We start from the raw sequence: 13405 nt of genomic DNA, 5'->3' as shown, positions 1-13405 counted from the left end.
ATGTCATTAGTGCCTGGATTGAGATTCCACAAGGCCCAAGGGACATCTATTTGAGTATTTTTCCTTTGTCAGTGGCACAGATAAGCTCTAGGCAGTGGGACTTTTGTTTTCCACACTTCACTTTCGCGTAGTTTTCTAAAGATGAGAAACATTTCAAGCGTGGTAGTTGAGAGCATTATAAGCAAACTCAGAGTGGGATCGTGGTATTCAAGAGCTGGCTCAAATCTGAAAGAGAAAATGGCCAACCAGTTGGAAAAAGATAGGAGTGTTACTGGACTTGCATTTCCTTTGCAAACTATTCGGATTTTGTGTCATGAGATGAGTAGAATTGACTGTGGTATATCTATACACGTGATTATATTAAAGTGCTCTTCAGAGACATTATTTTGCTAAATATCTTTAAGGTTTTTTTCCTACCGACAAAAGAATTAGTACTTTTGATATTAACAGACATGAAAAAACAGAATTTGTACAACTATAAATGTTTATTATTTGATAAAAGAAACCTATACAAGGCGATAACGTATATTTAATGTTATTTCCGTTGGGAAAAATATTTTACTGATTGTATAGATTATACAGGTTAGATAATTGGCATAGCTAGAAATTTTTTTTTCTTAAGGGACAACTATCCTAATATATAATTCACATACCATAAAATTCACACTTTTAAAGTGTACAGTTCAGTGGCTTTAATATATTCACAGCATTGGGTAGCCATCACCATGTCTAATTTTAGAATATTGTTGTCACTCCAAAAGGAAACTGTGTACTCTTTAGCAGTCACTCCCCATTTCTCCTGCCCCCAACCCCCGGCAGTCAGATTGCTGTATTTTCTGTCTCAACAGGTTTGCCTAGTCTGGTCGTCTCATGTAAATGGAATCATATATGTGACTTTTGTATCTGGCTGCTTCAGATTTATGAGCCCAGGCATAATCTTTTTAACGTCCATCTGTGTTGTAGCTCCTTCTTAAGGCCAAGTAATATTTCATTCTAGAAATACACCACATTGGTTTATCCATTCATCAGTTGGGCTGTTTACACTTTTTGGCTGTTATGAATAATGCTGCTGTGAACATTTCTGCTCGAATTTCTGTGTAAGAAAACCTGTAAGACATGCTTTTAATTCTCTTAGCTGTATACCTAGTAGTAGGTAGATAAGTTTTAAAAAATACGTATAGGAATATATTTTCTTGAATTTTACAAAGGAATATATAGACAGACGAAGTCTTATTCTGAGGATTTGGGGTATACATAAATGTTTGAAAGGTCAAGAAAATTTAATTAGAACATTTATATGGTTTTAGCCAGATAATCTTTACAGTTAAGTTGATTAATTAGAAAAAATACACGTTTCTTTGTTTTGGTTCCCTTGTATAATGATTAACTTTGCATTTCAGACAGTTTCAAATATAAACACTAGATTAAACTTAGTTAATTGAGAAGTTACTAAATAATGGGGAGTATAAGTAAGAAAGTTATTTATTAAAAAATTTGTTCTTTATTTCACATTTATTTATTTTGGGAAGACAGAGATAGAGTACAAGCAGGGGAGGGGCAGAGAGAGAGGGAGACACAGAATCTGAAGCAGGCTCCAGGTTCCAAGCTGTCAGCACAGAGCCTGACGCGGGGCTCAAACTTGTGAACCGCGAGATCATGACCCGAGCCGAAGTCGAATGCTTAACCGACTGAGCCACCCAGGTGCCCTAAAACGTTTGCTCTTTAGTGCCTCAAGCAGGTTAGTGATTCAGAGCAGAGCTTGGGAGTCAGACTGGGGTTGCATCCTGCTCTGGTATTAATGAGCTCAATGACCTTGGACAGGTAATTGAACCCCTGCACGCCTCCTTTCTCTACTCTGTAAAATGAAGGGTGCTGTTTGTCCTGCAGAGCTGCTGTGGGAATTGAGAATGTGTGGTGTGTGTATCAGTGCCTAATAATAAGCACTGATAAACAGTGGCGCCAATGCAGTGAATTTTCATTTCGTTGGGTTTCATGAGGCCCTGAGAAGCAGTGTCTTTTAAACCACTTAGACCGTGACCCACACTAGGAAGTACCTTTTACAGGGTGACCCAGGGTGACACACACATGCATCTCTCTGTATAAATACATGTAGTTGGAATTTCAAGGGACCACACTTACCCTTACTATGTGTAGTGTATTGTTTCATTTTTTATTTTGAGTTAATAAGCTTTATTGTTTTAGACCGGTTTTAGGTTTATAGAAAAAATTGAGCCCCAACCGTTTCCCCTGTCATTAACATCTTGCTTTAGTGTGCTACATTTATTATAATTGGTGAACTAATGTTGATAAATTATTCAACTAGAGGCCATAATTTACCCAGGGGTGCCCTCTTTATATTGTACAGGTCCGTGGGTTTTGACAAATGTGTAATGTTATTTATCCACTATTACAGTATCATATAGAATATGGGTATGTCCCCCAAACCCCTGGCAACCGCTCATCTTTCTACCATCTCCACAGTTTTTTCCTTTTCCAGAATGTCATTTAGTTGGGATCATACATTGTGTAGCCTTTTCAGATAGGTGTCTTTCGCTTAGTAGTATGCATTTAAGATCCCTCGGTGTCTCAAATCTTAAAAAATTCCTGTGTCTTTTTGTGACTTGGCAGCTGTCACTTTTTATCACTGAATACTATTCCATTGTCTGGATGGACCACTGTCTGTTTATCCATTCACCTCCTGAAGGACATCTTGGTGGCTCCCAAGTTTGGGATGAAGCCGCTATAAACATTCCTGTGTAGGCTTTTGTATGTAAGTTTCAAACTCACTTGGGTAAATATCAAGCAGCTCCGTTGCTGAATCATACGGTCAGGGTATGTTTAGTTTTGTAAGAAACTGCCAGGCAGCCCTCCAGAGGGTGGCTGTGCCATCTTGCATTTCCACCAGCAAGCTCTCTTTGTTCCGCCTCTTTACCAGCATTTGGTGGTGTCTGTGTTCTGGGTTTTGGCCCTTCTCGTAGGTGTGTGGTGTCGCTGTTGTTTTAATTTGCAACTCCCTGGTGATCTGTGAGGTTGAGCATCTTGTCTGCTTGTTTGCCATCTGTATGTCTTATTTGATCTTCTGGAATCTTTTGTCCATACTTTGATTGGTTTGCTTATTTTAAGAGTTCTCTGTATATTTATAGGATATAAGTCCATTATCAGATATATATTTTGTAAATATTTCCTCCCAGTCTGTGGTTTGTCTTTTTGTTCTCTTAACACTATTTTATATTTTTATGTTCTATTCCATTAAAATCTAAAACTGGCCCTTGAGGCACTAATTGATTTTATAGCCCACTGGTAGGTCACTGCCTGTGGTTTGAAAATCTATGTTTGTTCTGCTTTCCCGGTGTTGTCCACTTGGACGATGGCAGTCAAGCAGCTGTCCTACCAGGCAGTGATTCCTGACGCGGATCAACAGGAGTTCAGAGTTGATACTGCCCTTTATCTATTGTAGAAGATTCTGGGGTTTTTTTCAGTGTTTTTCTTTATTTTGAGAGAGAGAGCAAGCGGGGGAGGAGGAGAGGGAGAGAGAGAATCCCAAGTAGGCTCTGCACCAGCATGGAACCCAGTGCAGGGCTCGAAGTCAGGAGCTGTGAGATCATGACCTGAGCTGAAACCGAGAGTTGGACGCTTAACCGACTGAGCCCCCCAGGTGCCCCTATTGTGGAAGATTCTTTAAGTTTTAGTGACTAGATTCAGTTTGGTCAGCTGCATCACCTCCACACCTGATAGTAATGACATATCTAAAGCATTATGGAAAGTTTTGTGAATTTTGCATTTCTGCATGGTTTTACACAGGTTTCCTTTATATGCATATGCTTTTAAATAGGACATTAATAAGGTGAAGGGAAGCTAAGGTGTATGGTTTGTATTCCCAGCGATAAGGTATAACCCAGATTTCATCTACTCAAATTGGTGAGAGGGAATTTTTGTATGTTAGAATGTATACTTTTTAAATGTTTAATTATTGAAGCAAATAAAAACAGTGATTTGAACTAAACAATTGATACGGTTATTGAGGATCTAGTTTAATGGACATTTAACTTTGAATAGATGCTACTCAGATATTTAAAAACTTTTTTTTAATGTTCTTATTTATTTTTGAAGGAGAGAGAGACAGAGCATGAGCGGGGCAGGAGCAGAGAGAGAGGGAGACATAGAATTTGAAGCAGGCTCCAGGCTCTAAGCCGTCAGCACAGAGCCCGACGCAGGGCTGGAACTCACAAACTGTGAGATCAACTACTCAGATATTTAAATGTATCTGTTCCCTCATGAGGGTTAAAGATGCAGCCCTGCAGGTTTGCACTTCTCATTTCTTAGGAAAAAATCCCGTCGCTCTCCAAAGGCCAGTTCTGTTTTATTCCAAAATAATGCAAATCCCAATTTTGGAAATTGAACTATTACTATTAAACTATTCCTCTGTTTTCTTTGTAGTTAATCTTACTCCTCCCCTACTTGAGCGGGGCAGGAACACTCACTCCCTGATGCCCTGCAGTGCCACCTTGTGGGAGGAGGGAAGGCTTTAACAAGGAAATCTGCCCGGTGTTAACGTGTGTGTGTGTGTGTGTGTGTGCGCGCGCGCGTGCATGCGTGTGTGTGTGTGTGTGTAATGGGCTCCTGACTTTCATTTTTCAAAGATTTTTTTTTTTCTTCTCTCTGATGTGGACTAACTTACTGATTAGAGGGATAAAATACTGGCAGTCTTTTTCTATAGAGACCTTGAAGATGAGAAGGTGTGTGCCTACCCTTTCTAACTCAACCTATTGAAAAAAGAAATTTTGGGGCACCTGGGTGGCTCAGTCGATTAAACGTCCAACTCTTGATTTCAGTTCGGGTCATGATGTCATAGTCTGGGTTTAAGCCCTGTGTCAGGCTCTGCACTGACAGCGTGGAGCCTGCTTGGGATTCTCTCTCTTCCCTCTCCCTTTCTCTGCTCCTCCCAGCTTGTGTGTGTGTGTGTGTGTGTGTGTGTGTGTGTGTGTGTGTGTGCGCTCACTGTGTCTCTGTCTCTCTCTCTCTCAAAAATAAATAAACTTAAAAGAGAAAAAATGATATATAACTGGAGAGGTTTATTGAGTGCCTACTATGTTCTGGGCACTACTGCAAGCACTGGTGATATAGCACCGAACTAAAATTCCTCTTCTCAGGGAGCTTGTGTTCCAATGAGAGGAGAACGAGGATAGACATAAATACATAACCTAGATTAGGTGGTGGTGGTGAGTGCTAAGAAGAAAAGAAAAAGCAGTATGATAAAAGAATTATAGTTCGATGAGGGAAAGCTCCTCCGATAAGGTGACACTGGGGCAGAGGCCTGAAAGAAGAGAATAATACAGTCCTATTAGTAGCTGGGGGAAGAGTGGTCTAGGTAGAGAGCAGCCAGTGCAAAGGCCCTGAGGCAGAAGTTGGCTTGCTCTGTTGGAAGAACAGTGAAAATGTGTTCTTTCATTGTGGCTGGGGCAGGGAAGTGAAGGGCGGTGTACGGTAAGAGGAAAGATCAAGGTGTGTGTGTGTGTGTGTGTGTGTGTGTGTGTGTGTGTGTGTGAGAGAGAGAGAGAGAGAGAGAGAGAGAGAGAGAGAGAGAGAGAGAGAGAGATGCAGATCATGTAGGACCTTACAGATGGTACTTAGGACTTTGGAATTTATTCTGAGAGAGGTAGGAAACTACTTGAGAGTATTGAGCGAAGTGATAATACCTGAAGGGCAAGAATGAAAACTGGACCAATTAAGTTGCTCTTGCAAATGTCCAGCTGAGTGGTAGTGGTGGTTTGGGCCAGGGTAGCAGCAGTGGAAAAGAGAAGTCACATTCTGGGTGTACTTTGAAATTAGGGTCAGCAGTATTACTAACGTGTTTGTGGAGCATGAGAGAGAAGGGAGGCTAGGGTACCTCCCAGGTTCGTCTTACTTTATGCTCCTTGCTCTGTGTGAGTGGGCAAGGGCTTCCTGGCATGTGTTTCAGTCTTTGAGAGGTTGGTTTAGGGAAGTGGGATGAGGCACACAGGGCGATGTCTTAGACTTAGTTTTCCTTACAGCCCTGATGTTTCTGAGATTTTAAATTGGTGAATTGGTGAACAGTGTTACAACACGCTAGGGTCAGAAGGGAGCTAATGTTGACTCTCGTGTTGGGGCACACAGCCCACTAGAAAACTTGAAAGGGTCTTCTGATGTTTCTTTACCTGCACTCCAGCTGTTGCTTTTTATGGCTTTTCTGAGCTACTTATTTATAAGCTGCCAGGTGAGTTATTTATTACCAGTACCTGCAGTGTGGTATAGCTTTTATTGTTTGATTTCTCCTCAGTTATCTTTGTCGTCCCTGAGTTCCTTTTCCACTAGAAAATGGAAGTAGGTGAGGTTGGTGAGCTAAGGGATCTGATGTTTCACCTGAGGGGGTGAGGCCCAGCAAACTCGGAGAAGCGTTGTCCTGAAGCGTTGTCCTATCCACGTTACCTGCTGAGCTGCCGATGAGAAGCCATGACCTGTAGCGACGGGAGGGGCTGCTTCCCCAGGCAGGCACAGCCAAGTCAGTGGTAGAGCCAATGACAGAATTTGGCTTATTTCACGTTTCCTTATGAGCACGACCCTGACACCAAGAGTCGCATGCTCTACCGTCTGAGCCAGCCGGTGCCCCAGCACTTTGTTTCTTTTTATGGCTGAATAATATTCCATTGCGTGATATGTCACCTTTTATTTATCCATTTATTGGTTGGTGGACATCTGGGTTGCTTCCTCATCTTGGCTGTTATGGATAATGCTGCTATGAGCATTTACATACAGGACTTTGTATGGACATGTGTTTTTATTCTCTTGGGTAAGTAGGAGTGGAATTGTGGGATCATGTAAATCTGTTTAACATTTTGTTGTATTTTTATTTTTTAAGTTTATTTCATTTTGAGAGAAAGCACATGCGCATGCATGGGGGAGGGGCAGAGAGAGATGGAGAGAGAGAAAATCCCCAGCAAGCTCTGCACTGTCAGCACAGAGATTCCAAACCACGAACCGTGAGATCATGACCTGAGCTGAAGTTGGACGCCTAACTAGCTGAGCCACCCAGGCACCCCAAGAACATCCTTTAAATACCAAATTTGTGAACATTTTAAAGGATATGTGTGGATATGTAAATCAGTGGTTATTAGCGATTAGTTGATTTTCTTTATGTAGCTCAAATGTTCTTGAAAGTAAGGATAAAGTGACCTCCCAAGTTAGTTCATAGGGTTATACAGTTACCTGCTTGCTGGTCTGCCTTCCTTTACTGAGCACCATTTACGTGTCCAGCATCGTACTCAGGCTCTGAGTTCAGCAGCCTTATAGTGGTTTGGGGATTTTTAGATTTTTTAAACAATAAATATACACACAGCTTGAGACAAACTTAGACGATTTCAGAGCCTGATAATGGGTTATATAACTCATTCCCGTGAGTCACTATACTGTTCTGCTAGAGGACGTAAGCAAGAAAACATCCATTATTTCATGTAGGAATATTGATTGCACTGCAAGTAGCCACAGTCTGTCACAGGAAAGTGGAACAGGAGGCTGGATCTCAGGTTGGGTCAGGAAGGGTGAACACCGGTGTCAGGAAAACTTCCAAGCGGAGGCGGACGTTTGGGGGTGACTGAGGACGGGGAGCAGGGCCAGCAGGGTCTGTGGCTGTGACTTGTCTGGAATGGTTTGAGGTGGGTGTCTTGTCGTCACGTGCTCTATTTGTGACAGCTGGCGGTACAGATCTTTGCGTGTTTTTCTAATGTAGTTAACCAAATCTTTTATCTTCAGCATATTCATTTTCTAGGAAGGATAAACCTTAACTTCTTTTCTTTTTTCCTGCACTTGTTTTCTTTAGGTTCCCTAATCCTGTTGGGTTTCATCTCTGTCTTACACTTACTATTAAGAGAGAAAAAAATACTACCTGTTGGATTGTGACATGCTGTCCATTGTAAGATATGTTGTGATTTCAGAGATGTGAAAATGTAAACAAAACAGTGCTTGTAGGATCAATATGCTACGATATTTGTGTTGGAGGTGTTCAGTTTCCCTCAGTGAAGGAGATCTTGCTAGAATAACGGCAGCCTTCTCAGCATTAATCTTAGGTGATGCTCTAGGGAAGCCTGCACTATCCAGGTCAATGCCAGTTTCATTTAGCTTGAAAGCTTTTAAATCTGTCATGATTATAATGAAATTAGCTTGGATTGGATAATTAGAGATTAGGGAAAATGAAGTTTGCTAAGATTAGAAAAGATAGGGTTTGCTAAAGATTACAGAACAGAGCTTAAAACCTGAGGTAGTGTTTAGTGACTTTGGGGTAGGTTATCTGGGAGGGCTTAGCTTTTACAATTAAGTGTTCAGACTCCTAAGTGTGCCGTGCTGCCTCTCCTCCCCCACCCCACCATGTTGATCTTACTCGTGAGCTGAAAAGTCTGGGTAATTCAAAAAGTGTCCCAAAATAGTGTCATTCCATTGTTCATCCTGCCAACATGTTCATCAGAGACTCTGCTTTTCAGAGCAAATGAGCGCAAGCCGAGCTTTTGTGAGTGCATGCTGACGGGGCTGCCCTGTGCCGTGGTGGGGGTGCCATACTGGTCCCCGCTCTGGCCAGGGTTCTGTCTTCCAGGAGCAAGTGATGATGTAAACATTCACTGCCCCGTGGTACTGAGAACATACCATGGGCTGCGCAGGCAGGGGTGGAGGGATAAGGAATAAAAATACCCTGGTAAAGGGCCCCTGGGTGGCTCAGTCAGTTAAGCGTCCGACCTTGGCTCAGGTCATGATGTCACGGTTCGTGGGTTCAAGCCCTGCGTTGGGCTCGGTGCTGACAGTGCAGAGCCTGCTTGGGATTTTCTCTGTCCCTCTCCCCTTCATGCTCTCTCAAAATAAATGAACTTAAAATACTCTGAGGAACTGAGGGAAACAGAGTGTTCACTCTGCTAATTAGTGAACTGTAGTGTTAGCCCTTAAAGGGAAGATAGTAAAAAAAAAAAAAAAAAAAGAAATATTTTCACTAATTTGATTTTTTTGATTTATAAAGCATGATTTAGGTAAATATATTGCTAGATCTTGAAAAGCATTGGCTATGAAATTACATAATGTACCATTAGCAGTGTAAAATAAATGTGTGTGAACAAGAATAAAAATATATTCTGGTTCTGTTGAAACTGTTAAAGTATTGGGGCACCTGGGTGGCTCAGTCGGTTAAGCGGCTGACTTCTGCTCAGGTCACGATCTCAAGGTCTGTGAGTTCAAGCCCTGGGTGGCGTCGGGCTGTGTGCTGACAGCTCAGAGCCTGGAGCCTGCTTTGGATTCTGTCTGTCTGTCTGTCTGTCTGTCTCTCTCTCTCTCTCTCTCTGCCCCTCCCCGACTCTGACAAATAATAAAACATTTAAAAAAAGAAAGAAAGAAATGGTTAAAGCATTAAGGCCCTTCAGTTCTGGACTTGTTTGCACTGGATCCAGGAATTACTATTTTATTCCAAATTCTGTAGGTTCCAGGCCATTTATTTCAGTATTCCAAAGCCCCCATTTTTATAATTTCCTCATATGGGTTAGTGAGCAGAAATAACTGCTTAAGTTCTTATAGAATTGAAATGTATTTGTAATATCCAAGAAGAACTGAGGGGAACCATGCTTGTTACTGGACAAACTGGACGTATCTTAGATTATATGCAGTACTTCCCCAGTTGTACGGTGGGGCAGAGTCTTCTTAGTGTGTCGTTCATGGAGTCCACCGGATTTCCGCGGGCCTGCCCCGCCCCAGATCCTGGCCAGGCAGCAGCAGGTGACAGACTCAGAAGTGACCTGCTGGAGCCTCGTGGGCCGGAGGACACGTTCGTGCTGTGATGTAATAAAGATGTATGTGAAGAGGAACTAGGTCACAAAGGACGGATCATGTGGCCTCCCTGGTGAGCAGAGGCAGCCAAGGGAGGTTTTGCAAGGGTGGTAGCACGTGAGCTGGATTTTGGAGGGTGAACTGGAGTTGTCAAGCAAGGGGGGGGGGGGGTTGGGGCAGCAGCCTAACAGCACTTGCCTGGGGCTGGGGGGGTGCGGGCCACCGGAAGGCCAGGAAGGTGACACCGAATCGGGCTGGCAGTGGTAGCTCACCCTGAAGTCTAGGCTTTTCTCAGACAGAGTTCCAGGGAGATCAAGCCCCAGAAGAGTCTCGGGGGGAGGAAGTAGAGGTTCACGTGAACATTCGACTCTGAGGTGCTCAGTGAAGATGCCTGTTTGCTGTTCATCACTAGAAAACAAATGTTTGGGGAAGGGCTGCTCTTGAGCCTCGTGGAGCTCCTGAATATTTTAAGCAAGGGAGTGACTTCTCCTGATTTACGTTCAGAAAATGCACGGCCCCTCCCCCTCAGAAGGACAGGCTGAGGTGGGGGTGGGGGGGCGCGGTGTTGGTTCCCGAACGTCAACGTGAGGATATTTAATCTCAGGATTTAGGAATTTAGGGCACCTCTGAGAAAAAATTTCTTTAACGGTGAACTAAAATAAAGTACTTAATCAGCTGCTGAGGTTCTAAGTGAGAGGGGGTTGTGGGGACAAATGCAGACTTTGCTTCTGACTTTGATCAAAGAACAAACTGAAGTCCTTCATAGTATGTCTGACTGAAGAAAATCCTCAGTTTCAGTCGTACCTTGGGAGAAATGTTTTTGAAGAAGTTCCTTCCATTATGATCACTTTATAGCTTAGATCAAAATGGTAGGATTTTTTTTAAGATTAAAAAAAAGCTGGACAATTTTTATTTTACTCTTTTTCAAATATGTGATAATAAATTTTCATGTTTAAGGGCATTTGCATTTTATTGTGGTATATTGTATTTCCTCAACCAATGTTTTTTTAAACTTTTAAGTAATGTCTACACTCGATGTGGGGCTTGAACTCACAACCCTGAGATCAGGAGTTGCACGTATCCAACTGAGCCAGCCAGATGCCCCTTCCTCAGCCAGTTTTTAAAAAGATATTGGATATTTGGTCTTTTTGTTACCAGTTTTAGAAACCTTTTATATATTAAGAAGTTTAGCCTTTTATTTGTCATACGCATTGCAGATATTTTTTCCTGTTTCTTTTTGCTTTGTAAAAGATTCATTTATTTGATTACTTGAATATATCTTTTTTTTGTAGCGTCTGGGTGTTTTTTTTTTTTTTTTTAGTTATAGCGAGAATGAACTTCTGTACTCCAAGGTTATAAGAAGGAATTTACCTGGTTTTATTTTAAGCTTTTATAAATTTATGATTTATATTTGAATATTTGATCTATTAGGAACTTATGCTGGTCTATGATGTGCAGTATAAAGCCAGTTTTCCCTTGCAGCTGGGAGTTTTAATTGATCAGACCTCCTTCACTGCACGGTCTTTTCCTTCGTCACTGTGGAGGCATCTCCTTCCTCACTCACACCATGTCTGGACTTGAGAGTTTGTTGCCCTGATGGGTTCATGTGCTTCTGCTATGTCCTTTTGGGGCTTCATGATATCTGGTAGTGCTGTTGGGTCCCTTCTAATACTGCTCCCTTTGGGAATTCTTGTGACTTGTTTTACATTTTAATTTCTCTACGCAGATTATATTTATCTTTTAGTTTTTTTAAGTTTGTTAAGTAATCTCTCCACCTCACATGGGGCTTGAACTCACAGCTCTGAGGTCAAGAGTTCCGTGCTCTTCCGACTGCCACTCGACATGACTTTTGGATTAGCTTATCTGTTTCCGAAAGTTAATCCTGTAGGGCACTTTGGTACAGGTGGGGGAGTGGGAGGTAGAGGGGATCGTTTTAAGTTCACAGATTGATCTCCTTATGATAATGACTGTAATTGTAGCTTAAATCTTTTCTCTTACAGATGATATTAACCGTGTTCTTGAGCAACAACGAGCAGATTTTAACAGAAGTTCCCATAACACCAGAAACAACGTGTCGAGATGTTGTAGAATTTTGCAAGGAACCTGGAGAGGGCAGTTGCCATTTAGCTGAAGTGTGGAGGGGAAATGGTATGTATTAGGTTCTATAGAGATTCCTAAGTACGTCAAATGTAATGTTTATCAAATGCAAAATACTATTTCTGGTTCTTAGTTATCTGTGATAGTGAGGTATTGAATAATTAAAATGATACCATATTACATGGGAGAAAGATTTTACAAATGCTCTTTGTAAAATATATGTGATGTGATTTGACCCTTATCTGTGCCATCTGAAATGAGCAGGGAAAGTAGATACAGCTCTTAGATGAGGTTTTTCTAGATCTCACTGCTAACCCACTGAGAGCTCTGTGTGCTCTGAGACTTTACAGTGTTTTGTTTGGTATGTGTTGACTTGTTCATCTTCTTTTCCCCTGATACTTCAAGGCGGAAACATTTTTATGTTTCCCTGTTCATAAAACCCTTAAAACACTAGGCACGCCATAAATATTTATTAAATTGTAAAAAGCAAGTGCAGTTGACCCTTGAACAACACAGGTTTGAACTGTGCAGATCCACTTATATGTGGATTTTTTTCAGTGAATATATTGGAAACGTTTTTGGAGATTTGCAACAGTTTGGAAAAACTCACAGATGAACCACATAGCCTAGAAATACCACCCCCCCCCCAAATTAAGAAAAAGTTAGGTATTATTGTAAGATCACAGTATATAATACATGTAACATACCAAATATATGTTAATCGATTATTTATGTTATCAGTAAGGCTTCTGTCCAACAGTAGGCTATTAGTAGTTAAGTTTTGGGGGAGTTAAAAGTTAAACATGAATTTTCGACTGCACAGGGGTTCAGTGTCCCTGACATCTGTGTTGTTCAAGGCTCTGCTCTCCTGGCTCTTACATTTAAGGACTTGGTCATCCAGCTAGGCAGAGAAGATCAGCATAAATAATACTGAATACAGAAAATTCTGCAAAATAATTTGGAGTCTAAAGGAGAGGCTGAATGTAGATACGGTATACTCAGCAAGGGAAGCACTGTGAAGGAGGAACAGGAGAAGATTATGAAAGTATCATGCTCCTGTGATAGCTAAGGGACTGGTATTGAGAGAAAGTAGGCAGCAGGGAAGAGATAGAACTAGCTCGCACAAAGGCCGTCAGCACTGGTGGAGGAGGGTAACCTTTTTGTGGTGTGAAAAAACAGGTGACTGGGGTATGGATGGGTCTGTGTTGGAAAGTAAGAGAATGATCAGGTAGAACCTGTTGAGTCTGAGGTGATAATGGGATGGCATCCAAATGGAAGTGTTGAAAGGGTACTTAGGGATAGTCACTAAAGTCGTACACTTTTTTTTTAAATAGCTCTGTTGAGATATACTTCATATACCATACAATTCACCTATTGAAAGTGTCACCTATTACCTAAATTCAGTTATTTTAGTACACTCAGAGCTGTGCGGCCATCACCACAATCAAAGAACATTTTCATCACTGCAAAAAAGAAACTTCATATCCATTAGTAG

At 41.6% G+C, this 13405-nt stretch overlaps 1 protein-coding gene across 4 annotated transcripts in view; it reads left to right on the top strand.

Annotated features, from left to right (window-relative positions):
• The window catches only part of PPP1R13B (protein phosphatase 1 regulatory subunit 13B), a 100232-nt gene that overhangs the window by 30505 nt on the left and 56322 nt on the right, over positions 1-13405 (top strand). For all 4 annotated transcript variants that reach the window (XM_019434128.2, XM_053889872.1, XM_019434129.2 and 1 more), the window contains exon 2: positions 11814-11961. In XM_019434128.2, coding sequence (XP_019289673.2) covers positions 11814-11961 — 148 coding nt within the window. The remainder of the gene's footprint in view (positions 1-11813; positions 11962-13405) is intronic.

The sequence above is a fragment of the Panthera pardus genome, unplaced genomic scaffold, assembly GCF_024362965.1.
Source record: "Panthera pardus isolate Hobbes unplaced genomic scaffold, ASM2436296v1 HiC_scaffold_24, whole genome shotgun sequence".
Lineage (NCBI taxonomy): Eukaryota > Metazoa > Chordata > Mammalia > Carnivora > Felidae > Panthera > Panthera pardus.
The sequence above is the reverse complement of the archived record's forward strand: the minus strand, read 5'-3'. Positions and strand labels throughout refer to the sequence as shown.